This window comes from Salarias fasciatus, chromosome 7 (genome assembly GCF_902148845.1).
Source record: "Salarias fasciatus chromosome 7, fSalaFa1.1, whole genome shotgun sequence".
Taxonomy (NCBI): Eukaryota; Metazoa; Chordata; class Actinopteri; order Blenniiformes; family Blenniidae; genus Salarias; species Salarias fasciatus.
In genome coordinates this window covers 17,691,396-17,718,319 of record NC_043751.1, presented here as the reverse complement: position 1 = coordinate 17,718,319, position 26,924 = coordinate 17,691,396, and the positions used below count along the sequence as shown (strand labels likewise).

The following is a 26,924-nucleotide window of genomic DNA, read 5'->3' as shown; positions in this document are numbered from 1 at the left end:
GTTCCTCCCACTTCCCATTTACACGTGAACGCATCATATATTGTTGAAAAAAAAACTTTTATTTCATCGTCCGATGAAGGACTGTAGCTGCATAAAACACTCTGAATCTTCAAATCTCCTGGGTAAAGTCAGGCTTCAGTCTCTCATATCGCCTGTGTGTGAGTGTGTGTGTGTGTGTGTGTGTGTGAGAGAGAGAGAGACTCCTGTATCAAAGGTGTCCCACCCATGTCATGTGAGCGGACAGACAATCCCGGCTGACTTCTCGGGTGTGAAGCCCGGTGATGGAGCTCCGGGACCCGCTGCCTGCCTGCCTGGGACGAGGAGTGACACAGCAGCTCAGCCCTTACCTGCCCACACAGGTGTAGCTCCTCGTCATCCGCTCGCAGGGGGGCTGCTGTCGCCGCCAGGTAGGTCTCCACATCGTCCTGGTGCCGCCAGACAAACGGTCCTGAACGCTTTCCTCCCGGGACAGTGGACATGCACCCATAAGCCTCTGCGGGACTTGCCTTCGGACTCTGAGATGAACGTAAAGTGGACAGTGAAACGATTTCTGCTTGTGTCGTTTTCAGTCTCCCACCTGCTGTTACTTGAGGGTGAGTCACAAAATCCTGAACGAGCCAATTCTCTTTCACAGAAATTAATGGAATCTTCAATGGCATTAATTAGATTTGCCTTAATCTTTATATAATCAAGTTGTTTTACTTAAAAACAATATATTCACATTACATGTCAGAAGTGATAAACTGCTGTATATATTAGTACAGTACATCATATTTCCTGTGTTTGAACATTTAATTTCATTGAGTTTTTTTAAAGTATTTATATGAGATTTTTGTATTTATCCTCCTAAACAATACATTTAAGTAGCAAGCATCTCTATTGACTTTTAAAAACTTGTTTTTCTAATTGCATAACTTTGCTTTTAGGAGCCCAGAGTCGACTTTCACTGGCAGAGGGAAGACCACAGAGGTAAATGAAGGAGGCAAATAGAAAATCTCTCTCTTACCATTATTCTTCTATTAAAACAGAACTGTATTATTTTCATTATGTAATTTTTCCCCAGTAATGAAGACATTTACAGTTTCTGGAGTGTATGATGGACACTGTGTGTGTGTGTGTGTGTGTGTGTGTGTGTGTGTGTGTGTGTGTGTGTGTGTGTGTGTGTGTCTGTACAGGATCACTAAGGAGTAGTTTCTAGTCTGAATTCAAGTGGTGTAAAGTGCACTTAAGTCTCCCCTCTGACTGTTTCTTCCCGCTAATGTGCATGTTTGTGTGTGTGCAGAAGGGCTAATGCACTTCGGAAGAAACGGGATCTCCTCGGGGAGGAGGTTTGTACACTACACCTAAGAGAACCAGAGGAGGTCAGGGCGCCCACATGCGCACAACACCCCAACGGGCACAAAGCTGTCTTTGTAAAAGAATGAGACACACTCACTAACACATCCACTCTCTCCCACTCAACCTGACGCAACTTTTTAACTTACAGCGTGCAGGTACACCAGTGGTGCAACAGTGCATCAGAAATGCAGTTAAAGCTTGAGAAGTGTTCAAGGAGCTACTCTAAGTGTCTCTTTTGTGTTGTTTCCCAAGACATACAGACCATTACTGTCAGAGGGCGCTCTGTCACGCAGCATTTTGCACAACTACACTGCCCGAGATGCCTCCTCAGGTAAAGACTGGAGCTCACAGACTCATGACACAGGTAGAACAGAATGGGAGAACCTGAGTTCCTCCGTGTCTTTCCCAGAATACTGCGGCTGCCTCAACGGTGGTTGGTGTCAGGAGGACGGTGTGTGTGACTGTGCTCAGTTCCAGGCACTGGGAGACCGCTGCCAGATCAGTGAGTAACACACAAAGCAACACAACCAGCAGATGTGTCGAGTCAGATTAGATTTTTTTCCAAATCACCTGAACACTCCTGGTATGCTGCAAACCAACTCGTCATCATGCTGAATTAAAAAAAAAAAAAGGAAAAGTTTTTTTAATAATAGAATTTAGTTCCATACTAATAGAAAAATCATTCAACAACCATCCATCACCAGCACACACTCAAGTATCAATTATCAGATTTCCCTAGATCTCATTTTCTTTCATTCTCTGTATCTCTTTGTTGATCGAAATCCACCACTTTCGGTCTAAGACATACACACACACATGCACACACTCACACACACTCCCTGGAGAGGTAGATATAAAGTCACTTGACAGAGCTAATAGAGTAAGGACTGATTGATGGAGTTTCTGGTTTCTTTATTTTGAACAGGCCCCTTATACAGTATATCTGGAAATCTGATTGTGAAGACATTTTCATTTCACTGAACTAATTTAGTGTTGACACACACACACGCGCGCGCGCGCACACACACATACACGGAGAACAATATAGTTCCTGTGGGTCCTCTAAAGGAATAAACTATTGACAACATAAAGGGAAGAAAAAAACGTAAAAATGAAATAAAGAAAAGAGATTTCACAAAGGGCCATACCACCCTCAACTAGCATGAAAGATATTCTCTCTAAGTATTTAATACACCAGAGGAATTAATTGAATTATTAGAGTCTTGTAATTAGATGATATATTTCCCCGATTCACAAATTAAACCATTTCAGATCACGATATGCATGACAACCTACTCACTAACAAGATTAGGAGATGTGACTCACTGTCACCGCCTCCCCGACCCACTCAGAGTTTGAGAAGAGTCTCAGGCAGTATCTTGGCTTTGCTGATCATGGGGATTTCCTGGCAACAAAGGGCTTTTAGAAAATTCAGATATTCATTTTCCTCTGATAAGTTCAGTGAAATTGGAGGCGCTGAATGACGAACAACTGCTGAAAGAGGGAGGATGTACGACATGTCCTCCCAGTTAAGTGTCCACTTGTGATGTTTGTGTCGTGAAAATTGAGCCACTTCAGCATGACAAGAATCCTTGCCTCAGAAAATTGCTGATTTTCCTCTCAGTACCGAACCAGGGCCAGGATAGAGACGGGATCTGCAGGTCGTGGGGTCAGCACCACTACGAGACCTTTGATGGAATCTACTTCTACTTCCCCGGAACCTGCTCTTATATTCTGGCCCAGGATTGCCACTCAGCTACACCCCAGTACACAGTGTGGGTAAGGCTGGTCTGCTCTATATGACTACTGTGAAAATGAGAGTTTCACGTTCTTCTGCCCTGTCATGTTTACTAGTGAACCAAATAAATGATGCATTGATTGCATTCAGCACTGTCATTTAAATACAAGTTATTTGTAAAAATGTGTTTTTTTAAACTTTTCTAAGGTCCCAAATCTTTTTTTTAATCCGGTCCAAGCTCACATAATGTGACCTCGATGTTTAGAGTTGCAGTAATTTAATTACAGCCACTTGTTGCCATTTTTCGTGCCATCATTACCTGATAAGTGACTGTGTTTCTGAGTCTGCCAGCTCAGGCAATCTGAGGAAAATACCAGTTAATCCTCCTCAGTGAATTTCTAAGCTTCTCCCTCAGGAACTTTTTTGTAATTCCTCTCATTTCTCCTCAGGTTCACAACAGCAGAGTGTGTGAAGGGAGTGTGTATTCATGTCCAAGAGCTCTCAGTCTGTTTTTCCCCAATGAGGAGGAGATTCATATATCTGGATATCGAGTCCACCAGGGAGGTCGCAGGTGTGTGTGTGTGTGTGTGTGTGTGTGTGTGTGTGTGTGTGTGTGTGTGTGTGTGTGTGTGTGTGTGTGTGTGTGTGTGTGTGTGTGTGTGTGTGTGTGTGTGTGTGTGTGTGTGTGTGTCATCTTTAGGACTGGTTACAGAGATTAAGTGTAGAATATTCCAAGACAGATTTGTTATGGCAAAATTGCAAAGGATGAAAAATAAAAATATAAAAACACAAAACTATACCATGATTTTCATAGAGCTGTAATCATCTGCCAGTGTTCTTGTTTTCAGCTTTGTTCTCCTGATTGAACTTAAATGTTACCCAGTAACCCATGGGGATAAATTAGGTAAATCTTTATTTGGTAAATCAATAAATTTGTAGTGTAGCTGCACAATATATCACCAGTTCATTCAACTCTGCAATTCAAAATGACAGAAATTTTAATTTGAAGAAAACAAAGAAGCAACTAATTGAAATGAGTTTGTAAAAAATTGTGTGATTAGTAATAAATTCTTAAAATTGAAATGGATTGACAGAGGTTAGATGCACACAAATCAGAAACAGAATCCCAATAATGTCAATAAATTACTCCGCTTCAGAAATGCTGCTGGTGGGAACTGCATAAATAACGAGAGAAGAAACAACAACTAAATAGTGCTTATGTAGTAATTTACCTGTGAATTATATCATTACAATACCTGACATGAACATTGGATATCACATACTTACTGCATCATGTTTTAGTATGGTACGGTGCATGAATGCAAATGAATATATTGCTTTAATAAGGTGTAGAAACACAAGTGTTTGTGTGTTTCCTTGAATGTCAGGTTAAGTCTGCCTCAGACTGTAGGCGGTGTGTTTATCGAGCGACTGGCTGATTACCTGCTGGTGAAGAGCGTGTTTGGCTTCTCCCTGGCCTGGGATGGGGGCTCGGGCGTCTACCTGAAGATGAGCGAGGAGCACCAGGGCGTGCCGTGTGGCCTGTGCGGGAACTTCAACCACGTCGCCGGGGATGACCTCACCACCGCTCGCGGTAAGACCGGCCGGACCGGCCGGCCCCCCCCTCTCATCCTCTTATCCCTTCTCTCAGCACCCACTCACCGCAATTATTGCTATTATACACTCAACATTGATTCTGGCCAATTATAGTAGCAACGGAGCTGGGAGAGGGAGGAGTGGAAGGATAGGGGAAAACTGGTAGTTTGGGTTTGAATGGCTGCAAGAAATATCTTTCCTCAGATAAACAGTTACATGAGCAGTTGTGCTTGTTTAGGCAGAAAATTGGCCCAATGCACAGAGGAGGACTAAATAGCAGACTCCACAGAGCATTCACCAATTAATTTCTCTTCTTTTTATTTCCTAGAGGAGAGATTCACAACAGCCACTTAAACCTAAAACCTATATAAAATGCACTTTTTTGCCTTCCCCATATAATATAGTAGAATATATTCATAATATATCTGTATATGTGTGCTGACTTTGTGTTTAAGGCATTCGAACCGATGATCCTGCAGTGTTTGCTAACAGCTGGGCGGTGGACCTGCCTCATGAAAGAGCGTGTCCCTCAGTAGATCTGGACTTCAACGGGCCCTGCCACTCTGAGTCAGACATGGATGTAAGAACTTCTCCATTGTCACTATTCACTGCATTTATTGAAATCATGATCTAATTTTCTGAGACTTTTTACCGCATGTTTAAAAGCTGGCCAGAAATATGTTGTTTAGTTATTCACACTGCGTCATGTGTGTTGTGAACGTGCGCAGGATGCCATAGAGAAGTGCAGCGCCCTTCTCTTCTTTCCATTTCTGTCCTGTCATGAAAACATTGACCCAAACCCCTTTGTTGCCAGCTGCGTCTCTGACCTTTGTATGTAAGTGCAAAAAAGAAACTCATGCACGTTTGACCTTCTCTTGAAAAAGTTCTTTTATAAAAGCCAAGAGTCTGAATAAATGTTGCATTTTTCCAGCTCGGATGACGAGGAAACTTTTTGCCGGGTCTTGGTTGAGTACACCCGGGCCTGCTCACACGTCGGATACCCAGTGAGAGAGTGGAGAGACAGCTTCCCTTCCTGCAGTGAGTTACTGTTGCAGCTCCACGTTGTCAGTGAATTCTCACCCACTTGAATATTTGAAGTCATTCTCGTCTGTGGCCATGCTCCATCCTTACTAATGAAACTGAGCGTTTCTCTTTGTAGATGATGGATGCGAAGACAGTTTTGTGTATAGAGACTGTATCAGCTGCTGTCCGCCCACCTGCACGTTTGAGAAGGAGTGTCTTGGAACCAATCTGCATTGTCTGGATGGATGCTATTGTCCAGATGGTATTTGCACAATACTCTGAAAAAAAAATGTGGCATGTTTTGAAGATGTGTGTTAAGCCAGTGGAGCTCAAACTGTGCTCTGTCCACACAGGTCTGATCCTTCAGAACGGAACATGCATTGCTGTTTCTCAGTGTCCCTGTGTTTACCATGGAGCGTCCTATGTGCAGGGACACGTGCTTCAGCAAGGCTGCAGCGTCTGGTAAGTGAATATCACCCTTTTTTTGACCGATTATATATAAATTCTCCATATTCCTCCCAAATAAACTTTATTAAGTCGATAACAAATGAAGAATATGTGATTAAAATGTGTACTAAACATTGGGAAAGGTATTGCTTGTGCTGGAATTATAGAATATGGGAGCATACAAAATATTTAATACTTTTGATTTACACTCCTCGCAGTACCACATTGTTGTGTTTTATTACTCTCCCACTTGGTGCAGTAGTGTCCCTATAGGTGTTTGTTTAAAAATAAACTGAAAACATAGAGAAACTGTGACAAAATATGTGACTTTGTTTTTATTGTCAAAGTATTTAAATGAGTATATTGGGTTAAGAACAGCCGATGTGTGCTGCTTACTTGTTGTTCTGTCATTTTTCAGCGTTTGCATGGGAGGGGTGTGGAACTGCACGGAGAATAACTGCACAGGTGAGAACCCCCTCCAAAACTAGTTCAAAACTAACAAAGTAGTGAAATGAAACTCAGAAGTCTCCTTCCTCTGCGCCTTCCCAGCCGAGTGCTCGGTCGTCGGAGACGTGTTTGGGACAACGTTTGATGGGAGGGTGTTCCTGCAGCCGGGGGCGTGTCAGTACGTCCTGGCGAAGAGCCGCAGCAGCAGCAGATTCACTGTCACGCTGCAGTACACAACCTGTGCAGAGGTAGCATCCGCCACCACCCACGTACGCCGTCCTGCTGCAGCGTTCCGCCTGCAGACGCATCACGTTGTTTTCTGTGTGTGTGTGTGTGTGTGTGTGTCAACAGCAGCAGGCGTGTATCCAGTCGGTGGCGGTGGTGTTGGATGAAGACGTGAGCCGTCAGATCACTTTGACAAGAGAGGGGGAGGTGGTAATTGGTGTCAACCCAGCACCTGCCCTCCCCTATATCGATGGTGGGAATCACACATTTTCACATGTTTCAGATGGTGTAATAATTCCTGTCTTTCTTCAGATTATGTATCATCCAACTTAGTGCCATTTGTTTTGTATATTGTGTGTGTTGCTGTTTTTGAACAGATGCAGTGGAGGTGCGGAAGCTGACCTCTGTGTTCACCCAGCTGAAAGCTGGGATTGGTCTGAGGCTGCATTATGATGGCCGAGGGGGGCGAGTCTACCTGCAGCTGGACAGTCAGTGGCGGGGGCAGACACTGGGTCTCTGTGGAACCTTCAACGGAAATCTACGGGATGATTTTCTGTGAGTCAACTACATCCCACATCTGGACCAAAGTTAAAAATGTGACAACATCATTTGAGATATGTGTATTTTGTGTGCAGATCTCCAGCGGGAATGATAGAGGGGACTCCTCAGCTGCACGCCAATGCTTGGAAGGTGTTGTCTGCTTGTGTCGCTCCTGTGAACCTGCCGATTATCGACCCGTGCGAGATGAACCAACAGAATGGTAACAACTTCAACAACTTCACATATTACTTCATTACTGACACAGTATTTGGTTATGATGCATTTTCTCCTTGCCCAGTTATCTAAATAAGCATGGAAAACAGTGTTAGCTAATCAGAAATATTTACCACTATCTGTCCGAGTTACTGAACATGATACTGTATATTGAATGTCTTTCCAGTCACAAACTACAGATATTTTTTAATTAGTAAATAAACAGCTGTAAATGATGGAAAACAACATTCTACAAATTGTGACTAAAATTAAAACTAATGAACATCATGAAAAAAATTACAGTTATTTACAGACAAAAATGTTATAAATTTGATTGTGATTGTTTGCCATATAGTTTAATGTCACCGGAATAAAGACTTTAATTATAACCAACCTATAGAGAACTATCAGTTTGATCGCTGCTTTACAGACTGCATGTTATTGATATCTAGGTTGCACTGTGAGTTGTGTCTATTTTATTGTACATATCCTCTAGTTTTCTATGCGTCCCAGTGTGAGGTGCTTTTGGGAGGTATGTTTGCTCCGTGCCACGGCTACATCAGTCCGAACATCTACCAGCAGCAGTGCCGTTACCAGGCCTGTCGCTGCGGCGGCAGCTGCCTGTGCACCGCGCTGGCTCACTACGCATACCTGTGCTCCAAACACGGAGTCAGTATCAATTTTAGATCACAAGTCTCAGAATGTGGTAAGTCTCTGTTCTCTAATTTCATAGTTCTAATTCAATGTTTGCTTTTTTATTAAATGTATGCCTTTCGTTGTGTGTGTGTGTGTTGTTTACAGGAGTGGTGTGTCTTGGAGGTATGCTGTACCACTCCTGTGTTTCGTCTTGCGGCCGGTCCTGCCGTGCGCTGTCCAACACTGAGCTGTGCAGCCCTGATGACTGTGCAGAGGGATGTGGCTGCCCAGATGGTAGTTACTACGATGATGTACGCCAGCGCTGTGTGCAACTGTAAGACTTAAGCACCTCATACATCATTTCCACAATGATCATCAGTTGCCATTTGGCCAGAACAACAGCCATTAGCATACATCAACACAGCGAGCATCATCAATTATTAATGTAATCCGAATAATGCTATGAGTGTCTCTTCAGGGCGCAGTGTCACTGCTACTCTGTGGGAGTCGTGTCGCAGCCCGGAGAGGTGACCTTCAGCGCCTCCGGCCCCTGGTGAGTCACAGCTGGCCTTAACCTGCACCCAGAATTGGTGCGTTTCCCGTTTAGCTGCTCCCGTCAGCGCATGCAATTTAACATGCATGCACACAGTGTCCGACTCATTTGAGAGGGCTGTAAAAAAACCTGACATTTTGTCAAATGAGACACGGGGCACTTAAAGTGACCTTGTGTTCGATAACGTTAATCTTTTTCCAGAAACTCATCGCTTTTTTTTTTTTTCCTCTCCCCCTTCCTGTCTCCTCCATCAGCCTGTGCAGAAATGGGAAGATGGAGTGTGTGCCAGAGGAAAAAGGTAACCTCTCTGCACTTTCCCCCCCTCCCTTTAGTTCCTGCCCTCCTTCATTCCAACAACAAAGTGGTGTTTCAGGCCGTGTCCCTCTTGCTGTAATCAAGAGCCTTACGCCTGCAGATGCAGCTTGTTTCCCATGGCTTGGCAGTAGCGGTTGATGTTCAAGGCGACTTCGGCATTGATTTTTTTTTTCTTTTGTGTGTGTACGTGCTTGTTCATCGTAGAGCCAGATAGCGTCGAGATCGGCGAGTGTCCGGAGGGGAAAGTGTACCACAGCTGCACCGAGCAGAGGGGAGGAGTGGCCTGCGCCCCGACCTGCCGGAACCTGATGTTGAACCTCACCTGTCCTCCCAACACACCGTGCATTCCTGGCTGTATCTGCCCTCCCGGGTAATAGAAAGACCTGCTGTGTTGTGTATTGTTTTCGAATGACCCCCACATGATTTCATTTCCAGTCAACTTGGCAGAACACGCTGTTATTTTTTTTTCCCTCCTTCCTTTAAGGCAGCTGCTGCAGATAAACTTTTTGTCCCTCTATTAAATTATCAGTGCGTCATTGGGGTGAAAAAAATGAGCTGAACTTTATTGAAAGCTCCTTGTTTCAGCGCACATCTCAGTTTCCATATGTATTCACACTGCATACCTATGCTACATCCATGAAGGCTGGTGCTTCACCAAGGGGCGTGTTACTATCCAGAGAACTGTCCCTGTGCCTGGCTCGGACTTGAATACCTGCCCGGGCAAACAGTGGAAACACCGTGCTACAAATGGTATGTGCCTCTGTTTGATAGAAGATATATAAAGATATATTTTCGTATACATAGGACATCAAACTTTATATTTATCAACCAAAAAGGTCTAAAGTCGCATTTTTGTCCCACTTGTGTTCTCTTTGTTCTTCTCATGTGCGTCACCTGTCCGTCCCCTCAGTGTGTGTCATCGTGGCTATTTTAACTGCAGCTACTCTCCATGCCCGGCTGTGTGTACAGTTTACAGCGACAGGCATTATCACACCTTTGATGGCCTGGAGTATGATTACCACTCTGACTGTCAGGTCTACCTGCTCAAAGTGAGTAAAGTCTGTTCTAATCTACGCAGGTGCCTCCCAATCTAATGCAAAGGAAGATGGAAAGTGACATAATTCTTTGCAAAGAAAACTTTATGGATTCAAATTTAATGCTAATCAGTGAGTCACTGAATTATTGTCTGTACAAACTGGTATGCGTCTTTTCTGAAATATGTGATTGTTATCAAAATCTTGCCAACTTACCATGAAGTTTTTTGAAATATAAATAAACACCAGATCTACCAATAAGTTGGACTTAGAAATACTTCAATAAAATGTGTGAGAGACCAAACTGAACTGAGGTTCAATGAGCACTTTGCTCCCACATTTAAGACCAAAACTCCAAAGGGAAAGCCCAAATCTTTTAAGTGCTGGATTTAGATTTTTTTTTCCACTTCACTTCTCAATAAAGTAATGTCACAGATGGCAGAATTTCAATAAATCTCCCATCGGCAATATTTAAATTTATCTTTCATGGAAAAAAAAAAACACCTCAAATTTCTCCAAGGAGAATCAGAACCCCCAAAAGTATGTATTTTTTTTTAATAATTAAATAGTTTCAACCTTTAGTCGCTGACTGTAATCTAACACGATGACATCCACTGGCCTCCACACAACCGGTTGGATCGGTATCGGCGATCGTACAGGGTGCCGATTAAGGATGCGAATTGCCCAACTCCTGAAGGAACGTCTACAACGCTTATCAACCAATACTGATTTGGATCTGGGAAAGAAGATCCAAGCTTGTTTCCTAATCTTGGAAGCAAGTGCCACTTTTAATTAGAGCTGATTAAGGTGTGTTCAGGTGGGGTTTGCACCATGGTAATGCTGTGCAAAGCGGTATTGACACAAAGAGACCAGTGTTCGCTTTAAACCCCAGGGCTCCTGCGCTCCCAGGGATATAGAATTAGAATTAGCCGAACAGACATTGCAATTCAGATCCAACGGACTGCCGGCCACCGTGCTGAACTGAGAAGAATAGAGGGGGGAAAAAGGACAGGGCTGTCTCTTAATAGGGTCGCTTCCTCTTTTTGTCAAGTCTTTTGTGTTTAAAATGATGCTCCTGAAAGATTAAACCAAATTTTGATTTTGTTCCTACTCCTCTGTTCACAAAAAAAAAAAAAAAAAAAAAACACAACAAAAAGCTGGTGTTGTGTTGCCTGAACAGAGATTAAAGGTTTAAAGGTCCATATTTTATCTTCCTCTCTCACCAGAGTGCAGGAGAAACTGAGATATCCATTGTTGCCCAAAACAAGGACTGCTATGAGAGCGGCATTGTGTGCATGAAAATACTGGTTATTCACGTGGGACTCACCAAGATCTACTTCACTGACAACTCTGGCAACCCTGTAAGAATTACCTGCACACGAGCAAAGTCCTTTCAAAACACTTAAACTGTCAAACTGTCAGTCTAAATTTCAGTGATTACTTCTAATGCTAATGTCCGTCTGCATTAGAGCCCCTCCACGGTCGTGGGTCGAGGGTCAGAGTTTGAGCTGTGGAAAGCAGGCTACTACACAGTGGTCCACTTCTCCACTCAGGATCTGACTATTCTCTGGGACCGAAAGACGACTGTACACATCAGAGCCGGACCTCAGTGGAAGGTCAGAGCTGCGTGTGCATTTTGGAAATGACAGCATTTTTCAAAAAAAGGCACACAGGACCACACTCTTTTTTTTTTTTTTTTTTTTTTTTCCTTCCAGGGACGTCTCAGTGGACTGTGTGGAAATTTCGACAGCGTGACAGTGAACGATATGACCACATCCAGCCACATGGAAGTCAATAATGCACAGACGTTTGGAGATAGCTGGGCCCTGGGACAGGTATGAGTCAGCTCATCTCCTCTTCTTCATTGATTCCCCCCTTTAGCCTCCTTTGTCTTTCTGTCTTTGTCTATTTTCCTCTTTCTCACTCCTCACTGGCTCTCTGTTGCTCCTGTAATTTATGTGCTTCAGTCCCTGGAGTTCCCTGTGATATTTAAGAGTAATCAGACACTCAATCACCTTGTGTGTGTGCGTGTGTGTGTGCACTTGTGTGTGTGTGTGTGTGTGTGTGTGTGTGTGTGTGTGTGTGTCAGTGTGAGAGTGACTACATCGTTGAGCGGCCATGTGAAGGGGACTTGGGGAGACAGCCATACGCCAAAAGGGAATGTGCTCTCCTTTACAGTGACGTCTTTGCACCCTGTCACAATGTGGTGAGTTCCACTGCAGGGATGCAGACCCACACACACACGCACACACACACACCCCCACACACACATACAATTCAGCGTGCAGAGTAAATGTATTTTTTGAAAGGTTATCTTCCTCGCGACAGGTGACGAAGGTTTTCGAAAGGTTATGGGAACAAATCTTAACTGATCCTAAGACGTATACTGTTCCTCGGTGATAAATGCCAAAGCAGAGGCAAAGGGAGCTCAAAACGGTCAGATACTTTTCAAGGTTTCATCACAGCGCAGTATTTCTCTCTGTGGCCGCTAGATGGAGCCATGTTGATATACACAGGAACACGGTTTGGGGAGTCAGCCTTAAAAAGTGGAGCATCCAGTCTTCTTATTGGATTTATTTAATTCTCTAGAAAGTGTAATGACAGAGAGGCGAACACGATTCCTTGAAGATTACTGGAAACAAATAATTTTATTGTCTGTTGAATGTAACATTTTAGCTGAATATCTCTGTCATCGACCTTTTTCTTCTTTCACACCACAACATGAACACGTTGTGGATAAAAATGTTGTTCATTTATGTCACTGTAAAAGAAGTGCAATTTTTTTTGCCTTCCTCTCAAAATATCTTATCTTCCTTTCGGAGTACAGGTTTTCAGAAATCTCTTCTCCATTGTGTCCCTCAGAGATATTACGTCTGTTTTCCTCTACTTATCTTTTATGACTCATATACAGCATGCTTTACTTATTCTGCACTGTGGCTGTAGCACTAAATTATTAGTGCCGTCCAGTAGCGGGGAAAAACTTGGCCCTGTTTTCTATCATTATAACTGTGGCAGCTGCATGATCCTGCCCTTTTCCTGGCAGAGCTTGATTCTGTTGTTGGATCAATAAGGAAAAGCCAGTTTCACTCAAATAATAGGTCCAAAGGCCTGCGATCTATAAGTTTCCTGTTATAGGAGGCTTATTCTTCCTGAAGATTGACAGAAAACTTTGCTTTTCAAATAGTTCAAGTCAACATAGAAGAAGGAAATTAAAATGACAGCGGCAATAAAAATGTAGTCAACTAAATATTATGTGCATAACTTGTTATTTTTTCCTTTCTTTCTTTTTATTGTCAAGGGTAGAGAGAAACTTCAATTGGATTTAGGTTTACATTTTTAATTTTAACACTAATCTAAATTAAATCAAATCTTTAAATTTCATCTTTCAGTTTCACATGAATCAATTTCACATCGTTGGGGCATTGAAGTTTGAGAGATTTAATTATAACTTGGTGGCATTTCTCTCCCAAAAACCTAAAGTTGTTGAGCGTTTGCATCAGAATATGATGCTTCTCAGTTTATTTGTTGCTGCAGCCCAGATGCTGCACAGAACCCCTGAACCTTAGTTCTTTTCATATCTCCTAAAATAGTCGTATTACAGAACAAATCTTGCTCTGAGCTGAGTATTCCAGCATCCAGACAGAGCTGTTAACCTCGCCTTCGGACAAAACAACTCATTTACGATGCATTTTGTCTGCCTGTCATCGAGCTCATGCGATACCTTCGGCACCAGAGGTTGACCCACATTCCTTTGTCCTGATGTCTCATCGCTTCTTCCTGTCTGAATTATTGAAAACTACTCACCCCCTCAACAAGACCTCCCCCAGCTTCTCCCAGCGAGATTTGGCCTGGTTCATTTTATGATTGATTGTGTGTGTATGTGTGCGTGTGTGTGTCACTGTGTCTCGCCGCCCCTCCAGGTTGACGTGGCTTGGTTCTATAGAAACTGCCTGACAGACACTTGCAACTGTAACCGTGGGGGGGACTGCGAGTGTCTCTGTACGTCCATTGCCGCCTATGCACACAAATGCTGTCAGCAGGGGGTCACAATACACTGGAGATCACCCTCTGTCTGCCGTGAGTACACACACGGTGACACACACATAGCTGTAGTGCGTTGGTCTACTTAGTGCCGGTCGGGGATGTGACCCCTGCTTACCTCTCTGACCCACTTTCTTTTATTCGTCAGCGACCATTCTGCTATTTTTGAGCCCATTTCCATATTCATTTGTGCTACATATTGCATGTCATATCTCTTTTTTTTTGAAATGTTGAAATACCTGATTCAAGGCCCTTAAAAGTATCTTACTCTTTTTTTTTTTTTTCAGCCTACGATTGTGAATACTATAATCAAGGTATGGATGAGTGAGAATATAATGAACTGTCAGATTTCCAGACCGAGAGTCCTGTCTGGCTCGTCATTACACTAATTGTCTCTCTCATTGTCTCATTTCCTCACAGAGCTCGGCGAAGGCCCGTTTTCCCTGGTGAGTGCTGTCTATAATGACACCATGTTTGGGGTGAATCGCACCAGCGGCTCAGTGTTTCCACTCGTAAAAGAGAAGCTCGGCCAGTTGCCCGTCCCGTCTCTACTGTTCAACTTCATGATCACAGCAGGCCTGCAGAAGGACAGAGCATCACGTGAGAGCTCGCATTCGCGTCTTTCAAGTCTATTATTTCTTTTAAAGTAAGTCCACTCAGTTTAGCGTGTTGTCCCAGGCGTCCCTGTGGTGTCTCTGGAGTCTGCAGAGAGACCAAACTATTTCCTGGTCGTGTCGGGACGCAGCCGTCTTCAGCTGGAGCACTGGAGTCGAGGAGACGAGTTCAGTCGCAGAGCGACCTTCATCCAGCACCAGGGGCTGTTTCTGCCAGGTCACACCTCCTTCGAGCTTGTCGGCCAACCTGGAATCTTTCTGACACTGACGCGCGCTGCTGCACGGGCCCAGAGATACGACACCTCGGAGGCCTTCAAGGCCAGCAGCAGTTTCTCCCTGGAGGGTTAGCAGCACAAACCCAACACACAGCCACTGCAGGAAGTATTTGGACAGTTAAACTAAACTTCCATTAAGGTCATGTGCTAGTTTATAAAATCTGGCAGAAGTATATTGCAATTCTAAAATTTAAAAGGATGGCTGTCTGATCATTTAAACTTGGATAGCATACATTCATATAGACCACAAATCAACGCTTCTTAGTCGTGGAGGGCCTCAGTCCTGCATGTATCACAATTCAAAAAAAATGAGGTATTTTGCTTCTTCTTTTGCAGAGAGCACATTTGTGATACCTTACCGTATGATGTGTGAGTGGCGCTACCAGTCTTGTGCAAGCCCGTGTGTCCAGACGTGCAGCGATCCCGACGCCACGCGATGCCAGTTCCTGCCTCCGTAAGACGCATGGTTCTTTAAAAGCATTGGTTATACATGGAGCTTCTAGATGGTCCCAGTGCTGTACTCATTTCTGTGTGTTACACAGTGTGGAGGGTTGTTTCCCACGTTGTCCTACGAACATGGTCCTGGATGAAATCACAAGGCGATGTGTCTACACAGAGGACTGTGAGTAGAGGGAGGATCTCAGGTTATCTGTAGGTTCTGACATCGTATCGTTCTCTAATGTGTTAGAATGACAGGTGAAGTTATAACATTTTAGTTGTCAAATGCGACATTACTGTGACTGTCAGAATTAATATGGGATCAAATTCTCTGGCATTAAGTTCTCTGCCTGGCTGAAGTGTCATCTGACAGTAATTTTTTCAGTAAAGTATACACCAGGGGTCAACCACCTTTCAGAAGCTCAGAGCAAATTCAAGAGTACTAAGTAATACGAACAGCTACTTTATTTCAGACTTCATGAGTAATTCGCGTTTCAAATCATGTACTGACATTTATTTGAACTTGCCTTGAAGGCTATTTTACAAGGTGCCCACAGGCACTATGTCAGATACTGGCCGACACCTAATATTTATTACATTCCAGAACAGTTTTCCCTTCAATATTTTCTTTTTTTTTAATCAAGAAAGCAGCCTAGTTTTTTAGTCAGTCTACTTTTTCTTGAAATCTAATAATTCACATTATTTCAATGGATCGATGCGGTTATGTGATTTATTTATTTATTTTTATTTTACTTCAGGTGTTTCTTTTCCCCCGACTCCAACACCCTTCGCATATGTGACACGACCTAACCGGACAACGACATTACCGCCAGTAACTACAACGCCGACCTCCACCGCAGCTTCCAGCACCACCACCACAACTCCGACAACCACAACCACCACTACGACCACCACCGGAGCGACCACCACCTCCTCCACGACTGTCAGGCTCACTACAACTACCACAACAAGCAGCGCCGCTCCCAGCACGACGTTCACCACTGAGGGCGTCACCACGGCGCCCCTCCCCGCTCCAACCACGACCGCTCCTCCCACCACCGCTTCTACCACTCTTCCTCCCTCCACTCAGCCGGCGACCACGCCCACTGAAGTCACCTCCCCAGAAACTGCAGTCACCCCCACCTCTGTCAGCTCAGCAGCACCCACCACTCTGCCCACGTTACCCGCCACGACCCCCGCCACTTCCTCCCCCCCTCCCTCTCCCTCCACCTCAGCTCCCACCACCACGCCCTCCACTCCAACCTCCACCACCGTTGCCACGCCGACGACGCCGGCGCCGTCAACCTCCACCGCACTCCCTCTAACCTCGCCAACAGCACCGCCCCCCACCACGGTCCCCACCCCAGCCCCCACCACTGCTGAACCTGAAACCACCACCAGGTCGTCCACTGCTCCTCCGCCTGTTGCTACAACCGTTCCCGTTGAGACCACCGCCTCAACAGATTCTTCGACGGCGGCAGCGACGACCACAACGCCACCTCCAACAACCAGCGAGGAAACAACTACAGAAGTGGTGACGAGTCCGCACACCTCTCCTGCAGCAGAGGCGACATCAGCCACACGTCCGTTCCTCCTGCCCACAGCTCCCTGCACAGTAAGCCTTCAATACACAGACTGAATAAACAGTCGTCGTTTACTGTCATGAAAAAGGCAGTTTAATTCTTCTGTTTGTTTGTTTTACAGCCGCCGTATTCCTATCGTGTTGACGAGTGTGTCGAGCTCATATGCTTCAATGGAGAGCTGCTGCTTCACAACTCGTCCCTGCACTGCCGCTACAACACCACTCCGCCTCAGTGCAGCCTGCTGGGCCTGCCCATCCACGTCAACACAGACCCCTGCTGTCCTCAGTGGCAGTGCCCATGTAATATTAGCTGTGTTTTGTTGAGATATGCCTTCCTGATGGAGTGATCGTTGGTTTTACTGTCCATATTCTGGGGTTTCTCTCTGGCAGGTCGCTGCACCGTGATGTCAGACTTGCGTGTGATCACATTCGATGGCAATAATGTGGCCTTATATGATAATGGCTCCTACATTTTGGTTAACCTTCCCCGAGAGATGATTATCGGGACTGTGGAAAAATGTCCAACCAGCCAGGTGAGATAGATAGAGATTAAAAAAAATAATAATAACTTCATGTATCCCTCACAATCTTCCGTACCAACTGCATTACTGGTGATCGTTAATGTTTTTCCCTGTAATCAAAGATGCACTTCATGGATTCTTCAGCCTAGAATGCAAATTGAAATGTGACTTTTTTTGGACATGTGCCAAATTTTGTTTGATGTAAATGTATTGTAATTGATATTGTAGCCCTGCTATAGCTCAGTTTGGCAGTGTTTTGGCTAATTGTGTCGTAAAAGGAATAGTTGATGGAAAAAGGCACCTGATGATCAATTTTTAGTAGCTGTATTTTTTGTCTTTTTTTGCAGAGTGTGAACTCCATCAGACGAACTGTGAGTAACATGTCTTTCCTTCCTTGTCGTTCTGTGTGATTGTGCTCGCTCTCAAATGAAATCATTCAGAAAGAAGGATATGTTAATAAAATATCTTATTTATATTCACATCAGAGTCCCTCCGGAGGAACATCTGGTCTTTGTTTCAAGAAGCTGAACATTACCACCTCCTCCTACAGAATTATTATCAATCGACTCGATCGCAAGGTGACCGATTTTATTGCGATTTTAAGACTGTAAAATTGTCAAATATGTGTGAAATATGAGTGAGTGTCTCTTTCGATTTTCCCATGACAACTCAACTCATGGTCCTCTGTATTCAGTATGACTGTGTTTTTGACGGTGTTTGGCTGATCAAGCTGCGGAAGTCCAATTTTCTAAAACACCTCAAAAAATCAAGGTCAATTTTTTTTTTTAAAGTTTTCTCTTTATCCTCAGGTTACAGTGAACTACAGACCTGCCAGACTTCCTTTCTCACGCCACTCCCTCTATGTGGAAGACACAGGCAGCATGTATTTGATCCACACGCCTGGTGGGATCAGCATACAGTGGTATCACAGCACGGGCATCCTCGTGCTGCAGTACATCGCTCCAAGTAACGCATCTGTGCCCACCCGAGGCCTGTGCGGTGAGTCCACACGCACCAACACACATCCAAAGCGCACCGGCTTTGACTACATCAGCACCGGCCTCATTTATCTAAGTGCCGTCTTTCGACACCTAAAGGCTTAATGTCTAAATTGCAGCATCGCTTTGACTTGAGTCATTATGGGATATGACAATTTGAGATGTTGAGAGCCATTTGGTTTAATTAGGCTCTTTCACACAGACATTTTCCCACTCCAGATTTAGATCGCTCACTGTCTGTATGGCAATACGACTTATATATACACCTGTACCCAAGCTCCACCTGTCCGCTCTGCCAGGTTGCTGTGACGGAAACCCAGAAGATGACCTGAAGCTGCCCAACGGCACCGTGGTCAGAGAGGTGGGAGACATGATGCTCTTCCTCCAGGCGTGGAGAGTCCACACTACTGACGAGGCCGAGCACACTCGCAGGGTCGGAGACAACTGCACCACCGGTGACTGCTCTATCTGCCTCTCCATGCTCCGACAAAGACCTTTCACGCCGTGCCACAGCAAGGTACTGACGATACACTCAGCGCTTTCGATCGCAACACATGAGTCAAGTGTCTGTCTTTTTTTTTTTTATCAATGGAAACACTATAATAGAAAAGGCTTTAGCTTATCATTTATCATTTTAGAAATTAACATATTCAGATATTAAAAAGATGAAAAAGGATCCACATAAAATCTAAACAGCCATTCAAGGTCGTTGCAATGGTAAAATGGTCCAATGATTTAATTTGATTTCAGTTTTTGTGTAATTTATACTTCTTCAATTGCATTAGCTGTTATTCATTTTTAAAACCAAGCTAATTGAGAACAACTGGTTACCCTAAATAGTTCATGCAGTAGGTGTTTTTTGTGAGATTGTCCATCTCTGTGTTTGTTCAGTTAAGGATTGACGAGCTGTCCAGACTGTCTCCTGCCCTCTCTGGCAGTCAGCTGGGATCAACCCCAGTGATTCCCATGAGCTCAAATCTGATAAAGCAGTTTGGCAGACGGCTGGTTATCTGACTCTTTGCGCCGCAGTTGCTTTGCTCATTTAAAGACATAATCTAGCCTAATTAAATGGTGAATCAGTAAAAGTTTTTTGACCTCTAACTGTTTTGGAGTTAACGTGTGCTATTCTTGCTGTCGGCAAGCAATGCATAATTACCTCGCGGTGCAATAATTACAGTGGTGCTATATCAGGGTGCCCCCTACAGAGGCTCCCCCTCTACCCTTACCTCCGACGGTGCACATAACCTGCTTGTGTGCCTGCAGGTGCCTCCAGAGCAGTTCTGCGACATCATGTGGGCAGGAGACTTGCATTACAAAGATCACCAGTGTGACTTCCTGGCAGCCTACGTCGCAGTTTGCTACACACATCAAGTCTGCATCAGCTGGAGACGTCACAACTTCTGCCGTAAGGAGACACAGGCAGAGATGTATGCAGATGTACTTGCCGATGTTCTTTCATTTGCTCGTACATCGCTGAGCGCCTGTCATCTTGTAGCGTTGCGGTGTCCCCCCGGTAAGGAGTATCAGCCCTGTGTGAGCACCTGCACCAGCCGCACCTGTCTGAACAGAGAGTACTACGAGGAGACCACCTGCTCCTTCATCAGGGAGGAGTGTGTGTGTCGCAGTGGCACCATCCTGCACCGTGCCGACTCCCCTTACTGTGTAACCGAGGACCGCTGCGGTGAGTGAGAGAGTAATTACACGCCTTTGTGATGAGCACTGTTCTGCTGGACATTCTGCACACACCTTGGTCCCGGTGTATCCAGTGTGCACAGATAATGAGGGGAACCCCCGGGCCCCGGGAGAGGTGTGGAACGGCTCTGCCCGCGGCTGCTGTCTGTACAAGTGCATGGAGAATGGCTCTGTGATAGCTGTCGAGCCAGACTGCCACTCTGTTCCCACACCGCTGTGTGAGAGGGAGGGGGAGTATGTGCTGGATGTGCTGGAAGAGGGAGCCTGCTGCCCAAAGAAGATATGTGGTACGTTTAAAAGTTATCGTTTCTGAAAAGTAAATCAATTCACTCAAATAAAAACTACTGTGAGATGTTACTTAATCTTTGGTTGATCATGTTTCTGGTAACATCTGGTCCTTTTCAGAATGTAACATGACCATCTGTGACAGCGACGCTCCACCGTGTGATAACGGGAACAGGCTGGCGATCGGGTACAGCACCATGTCCTGCTGTCCAGAGTACCGATGCGGTAAGAGAAAGCTTACGCCCCTCGTGTTGTCAACTTTCTTTCCGTGGTGACGTCGGGTTAAACTTTTGTGTTCGCTAAATGCTCTCCCTCAGAGTGCGACCCCATGGCGTGCCCTCCCATCTCTTCCCCCGACTGCAGGGAAGATCAGTTCCTCGTTGAGGTCAGGGGTCAGAAATCCTGCTGCTACTCTTACCTGTGCGGTGAGTTTTAATTGTTAGACACGGGTCATTCTAAAACCCACAAGTCTGCGGGTCAATGTTGGAGCACCGCTGGGAGTTCCTTTTTCACCCGCTTTCCATCAATTACAGCAGCAGCGCTGTGACTGTCCGTCTTCTCTCTGTTACCAGTCTGCGAGTCGTGCATCGAGCCTATTCCAGCCTGCTCGCACGGAGAGATTTTGGCCGTGGATCTGAACACCACCAACAGCTGCTGCCCGCAGTACCACTGTGGTGGGTCGCGTGTGTTCGCTTGTGTGTCCGCACGCCTGTGTCTTGGACTTCAAAGTAATTTTCATGCCATCTCCCGTGTATCACAGTGTGCGATGTCAATCTGTGCCCCGAATCATCTGTGAGCTGCGCACCGGGGCTCTCTTTGGTCCAAACCACTGTCCCCGATCACTGCTGCCCTCAGTATCACTGTGGTATACAAAAACTCTGTTTTCCTCCGTTTATTACTGCAGCAATTATATAGAAAGTAGTTACGTCTGTCTACTAGACTTCAATCTACCTCGCACTAACTTTTTTTTTTTTATTTACTGCTATGCGCAGAGTGCCAGTGTGAGGACGGCTCCTTTCCCATTTGTCAGGTGGTAAGTCAGCAAAAAGCTCTGACAGAAGTCAGAAGGAGGTTAAAAGTGAGGAAAAAATTAGTAAAGTCAGCACTCTTGTTTTTTTGTTGTTTTTTTTTTCTCACAGGGAGAGGTGCTGGTTGAGGTCCCAGACAGGAGCACCGAATGTGGCTGTTCTCAACACTCGTGCCGTATGTGTAAACCACTCTGGAAAAACACACAGACACCTGAAAATAGTGTGTCAAAAAAAAAAACTGTCTGCAGGGCAGTATTGGTTTTTGTATCACACAACTGATGAGATACAGTAGAAAAAGTCTCATGCTGTGCTTTGTGTGATCTCGTATAGAGAAAGCAGAGGTGTGTCTTTTCCAAGGGGTGACTGTGCTGGGCCCGGGCCAGTCTCTGGTTCAGTACTTTGAGGGAGAAATGTGCTACACCGTTCAGTGCCTTCATCACAGAGACCCAGATTCTGGCTTCTATGCCATGGAAATCACGTCCGTCAACTGTACCCAAAAATGTGGACCAGTACGTACTAAAGACATTTATCACATCAAGTCTTTGGATGTTTTTTGTCTCTGTTTTTAAAATATAACTATGTACTGTTAAAAATGTGTGGCAGTGCATTTGTGTGCCCATGTATGTTACCACCGCATCATCGCTTCATGGATGACTCTCAGAATTGGTGGTACGTTTTGGGGTAAATGTGAAATAAACCAATCCAACTGTCATCTTTTATCCATTGTCAGAGCAGGTCGGCACTTAGGTTGACAATTTGCTGATTGGCAGAAAACAAGCTTGAAACAACAAAAATATACGAAGCTCAAGACAGGGCACTTTTTTTAGAAATGTGTTAAATAAACTGGCTGAATAAAGAAAATAAGTCAGACAGCAAGAAAGCCTTTCACTACCGTCAATTTGATCCCGACTCATAAAGTTTTATTGTTGTAGATGATTTTCAGTACAGTGCATCCAGAAAGTATTCATGGAGCTTTGATTTTCCCGTATTTTATTTTTCAGCTTTATTCTGAAATGGACTGAGATTGTTTTTTCCATAGAATTCTTCACACAATACCTTATGATGACAATGTGGAAAAACATTTTTTTAATGCTTGCAAATTTCTTAAAAATTACAAACCAAGACATCACATTTACTAAGTAATTTTCGATGAAGCTCAAAACCGAGCCCGATGGCTGATACCATTCCCATGGTGATGCATGGTGGCGGCAGCATCATGGTGCAGGGATGTCTTTCAGCAGCAGGAAATAGGAAACTTACAACTCTGTGTCCTTGAGTGGCCCAGCCAGAGTCCAGACTTGAATCCAATGGAACATCTCTGGAGAGATCTAAAAATGGCTGTGTACTGAAGCTTTCCATCCAATCGGATGTTGAGAAATGCTGCAAAGAGCAATGGACCAAACTGCCCACAGATCGATGTACCAAGCTTGTGGAATCGTATCAAAAAGGACTGCAGCCTGTGATTGCTTTTTTTTATTAACCAAATATTTATTAAACTTTTTGTGTGACGAATACAGAAAAATACCAATAATACAGACACTTGTACACAGATTGTAACTGCAATATGCCAACTCAACATAAGTTAAACTGAACTAATAGCAATTATAAATGCTCAACTCCTCCCATCTAATTCTTACACATATACTAATGAAGTGTTGTGTAACATGGGGAAGGTGTAACACTTACAGAAAAGAGAAAGCATACCTGACACACACATTTATTTTGAACAAAATTTGAAAATATTAAACACAAATTTTTTCACATTCTCATTATGTTATCTAGTGTGTTGTTAACAGACCACCCTTGATTCTTACCCTAACCACATCCAAGCCCCTCGGGGTTCTCTCTATATTTCAGTTGTCCCTCATTCTTGCATTCACTTTATCTTTCCCAGCACCAGGTTTATGTTCAATCCACGGATCCTCAGGTGTGCTGCGGCTCCTGCAAGAACATCTCCTGCACTTTTACAAATGAAAATGGAACAACAGAGCTTTTCACCGTAAGAGGGACAAAAAAAAAAAAAAAAAAAAAACACCCACCTGGGGTCTGTTCACTCTATTTTTGGGCTCTGCTAATTGCGACTGTGTGTGCAGGCAGGGAGTTCCTGGGTGGAGAACTGTACCCGTTACGACTGTATGGAAACAGCAGTGGGAGCAGTGGTACTTGCCTCTGGGGTTGTTTGTCCACCCTTCAATGATACAGAGTGTATTCAGGTCAGGACCTTTAAATGTGCTTAATATCCTTATCTGTAAATACACTGCCATAATAACTTCATATTTAATCTTCCTTCAGTGGTGCTTCCTTCTCTCAAATGTCACTGGTAGTGCACCCAGATTATGTAATATTATATAATGCAGTTGCTTTTCACTGTTTTGTTTATTTGGGTTTTCATCTTTTTTTCTCATCCTACAGAATGGAGGTATTGTTCAGAGCTATGTGGACGGCTGCTGCAGAACATGTGAGTCTCCAGATTTTTGTTTGAGGGGCTTGTGGTCATGCTTGGAGCCGTTGATTCGCTGGGGATGAGCGCCTTGTTGCCTGGCAGTGGATGGGCTTGTTGGCTGAATGGTTGGGGTGTGGCCTTTTGTAGAGGGTGGAGATACAACCTGTGGGCTGGTGACCACATTCAAAACTCTCTGGCTGGAGTCTTTTTTCAATTTGCAAGAATCAGCATAACTCAGGAAGAAGTATTATTTTTATGAAATATGATTAGATTATAAACAAACAATATTAAGTGCTGTACTCATCAATGAATAGTGATTTTGTACATTTCTGCACTTGTGCTTGTACATGTGTTAACTGGTTCTCATTTCTTCTTTGTTGCGTAATGACACTCTTCCCTTCTTGTGTGAAATGAACCCTTAATAAACAAGCCACGGTGACATTTTCCCTCTTTGGATTCAGCATTGTGCCCTTGCTCGCTTGCGTGCTTCTGCAGTATCCTTGCAATTTGGCCAATCAGGGTGCTCCCCAGTGAGCGCTTTAACAATGTGGATGGAAGATGGTGCAGGGGGTTAGAATTTGCCCTGCTGAGCTTTGTAGTACATCAAATGGCTGCGTTCTCTGGCCGGCTGCCACGAGTGACCCAAAAAGAAGCAAAATTCATGTGCATGCCAGCTGCACTAATTCCATCCTCTGTTTCTGTGTGACATTAACCTGTGTTTTCTGAACAAAACTTAACGCTGTGTTCTCCTGACGTTCGTTGAACCGGACGGCCGTGTTCCCGACGACGCTCCCAGGTTCTGGAGTGGGTGTTTTACCGTTTACCGTTAACCCTGTAACACCCACTGGTAGTACTAACTGTGACACAGGTACCATCACCTTGTACTGTTCCCACTTAAAATCATTCTCTTGCGTCCTGACTATCAGTGACTCGCTTCCAAACTGTATGAGTGTACAGTATGTGTTTGTGTGTTTGTCTGTTTTTGTGTTTTTCTTGTCTATCAAGGTTGAGTCTCTATTTCACGTTTGCATTTCATAGTATTAAAGCAAAAAAAAAAAAAAGAAAGCTGCAATAATGGCTCCAAATTTGCACAATGATCATGAAGGAAAGGAAATAATCTACCCTTTACATATATTCCTGTCATTTTGATTGGTTTAAAGGCAAGTTAAAGTTTAGATCAGTAGCCGCGCGTCAAGTCTCTGCTGTGAGATGTGTGTATGCCCCATCGCCCAGCTGTCAAAGCAAACTCCAACTGCTGGGCAACAAAGAGCCTCACTCATTGGGCGCTTCAGGGTGTGTGAGGCCTTTGTGGTACAATGGTCAGAGTGTATTTTAATGTGAAAATATGTCACTGTTTGTGCATTCTTTTTTGTATGTTTGAACTTGCATCTTTACGTAATTTACCATTCAAAGCAACGTGCTGGCAGTGATGCCATGTTGTTATGAGGTTTCTGTTTTACAAGCGTTTTTCCTGCATTAACTTTTTGTGCATTTTATATCTATGCAAACACACACAGGTAAAGAGGACGGCAAGACATGTAAGCGTGTGGCCATCCGGACTACAATCAGAAAGGACGACTGCAGGAGCAATGCACCAGTAAGAAAGAAGCTGAGCTAAACGCTCAAACACCACATATGTGACTATAGGCTTTAGATTTGAATTGTTCATCACGTTATATGTTAGAGTACTGTAAAACAGTGTGAAGGGAATTTTTGTGTCATAAAAATGGTAAATATGGTAATCAGAGTATAATGCCTTGATTATCATCATACACAGGGTGCATGATGGTAATTTAACAGCTAATCAGTTCACGGATGACAATATTGAATATATCAAGTTGATCAAGTATGTATATATATATATATATATAATATGTGTGTGTGTGTGTGTGTGTGTGTGTGTGTGTGTGTGTGTGTGTGTGTGTGTGTGTGTGTGTGTGTGTGTGTGTGTGTGTAAAACTGATGTATAAAGTAAATGAAACAACTTAGTTTATATTGCAGCAATGTTTTGCTTTTAGTTGGACCAATTCTTCTGTCTGCAGTCATCTCATGTAAACTAAAAAAAGTTTCTATTTTTTAATCATTATTAGTTTTTCTGAAGCAATTAGAAACCACAAAACTTAACAAAGGTGGACTACAACAAATGAAATCACCAATTCACAAGTGAAATTTGACTGAAAACGACTACAGGAGCATCCCAGATCTACTGTTGCATGTAAACCTAAAAGTACTTATTCATTAAGTGATGAATGTCATCTGAAATGTAGCATGCAAATGTTTTCATTGTGAAGGTTGCTGTACCATCAGTCAGTCAGGTGAAAATTCTCAATTTCATCTTTTGTGTTACATTTTCAGCTATTTTTCCTCTAATAAAAGTTGTTTTGCACAAGGTGACACCATTGAAACCTTTCCTGTCTAATGCTGTGTTTCATTATTCTCTCTCTCCCTCCGATTCTGCTCACAGGTCACTGTGTATTCCTGTGATGGCAAATGTCCGTCTGCCACCATATTTAACTTCAACATCAACAGTCACGCCAGGTTTTGTAAGTGCTGCCGTGAAAGTGGACTGCAAACCCGATCCGTTATACTTTACTGCTCTCGTAATGCCACAGTCGTGGAGTACAGCTTCCAAGAGCCTCTGGACTGTTCCTGCCAGTGGAACTAAAATAGAGGTTTCACACAGAAATATGACGGAGAGCTGCATGAATGAAGGCGACGTATGAGTAAAAGGGACATTTGGATTTCTACTGTACAAGCATGGAAACCAGCCATGTTTCATTATTTCATAACAGTACACCTTACAACACTGACTCTGAGTCATAGTTGTAACTAAAATATATTGAAAGTATATGATTTAAGTGTTTTCTTTTTTGTCAAGTAGGATTGTCTGCACTTTAGCTTT

General features: G+C 43.9%; 1 protein-coding gene across 1 annotated transcript; it reads left to right on the top strand.

The window, feature by feature from the left end:
* Positions 1-520: 520 nt before the first annotated feature.
* otogl (otogelin-like) lies at positions 521-26,924 on the top strand. The gene is made up of 58 exons (XM_030095882.1): positions 521-593; positions 927-969; positions 1,283-1,328; positions 1,591-1,669; positions 1,748-1,840; positions 2,963-3,117; positions 3,526-3,647; positions 4,465-4,670; positions 5,128-5,252; positions 5,401-5,507; positions 5,604-5,710; positions 5,832-5,957; positions 6,049-6,157; positions 6,561-6,607; positions 6,692-6,837; positions 6,941-7,067; positions 7,192-7,369; positions 7,450-7,574; positions 8,064-8,273; positions 8,369-8,537; positions 8,682-8,756; positions 9,011-9,054; positions 9,276-9,441; positions 9,714-9,821; positions 9,982-10,120; positions 11,332-11,466; positions 11,575-11,721; positions 11,821-11,940; positions 12,195-12,311; positions 14,026-14,182; positions 14,434-14,460; positions 14,567-14,746; positions 14,825-15,103; positions 15,372-15,489; positions 15,578-15,657; positions 16,232-17,088; positions 17,178-17,355; positions 17,446-17,588; positions 17,924-17,947; positions 18,062-18,154; positions 18,386-18,575; positions 18,874-19,091; positions 19,838-19,979; positions 20,070-20,255; positions 20,341-20,553; positions 20,672-20,776; positions 20,869-20,976; positions 21,124-21,225; positions 21,312-21,416; positions 21,544-21,584; positions 21,691-21,754; positions 21,910-22,088; positions 23,474-23,578; positions 23,673-23,792; positions 23,992-24,037; positions 24,819-24,890; positions 25,540-25,619; positions 26,487-26,924. Exons 1-58 carry the CDS (start codon positions 521-523, stop codon positions 26,685-26,687), a joined length of 7,857 nt encoding a protein of 2,618 aa, XP_029951742.1. The 3' UTR covers positions 26,688-26,924.

What these genes read in the sequence shown, in the direction of transcription:
- otogl (XM_030095882.1), top strand. Translation starts at nt 521, where the DNA reads ATGAACGTAAAGTGGACAGTGAAACGATTTCTGCTTGTGTCGTTTTCA. An exon ending in CGAGATGAACCAACAGAATG is followed by an intron (nt 7,575 to 8,063) that starts GTAACAACTTCA and finishes CATATCCTCTAG; the next exon opens with TTTTCTATGCGTCCCAGTGT. An exon ending in CTGCTACTCTTACCTGTGCG is followed by an intron (nt 20,977 to 21,123) that starts GTGAGTTTTAAT and finishes CTCTGTTACCAG; the next exon opens with TCTGCGAGTCGTGCATCGAG.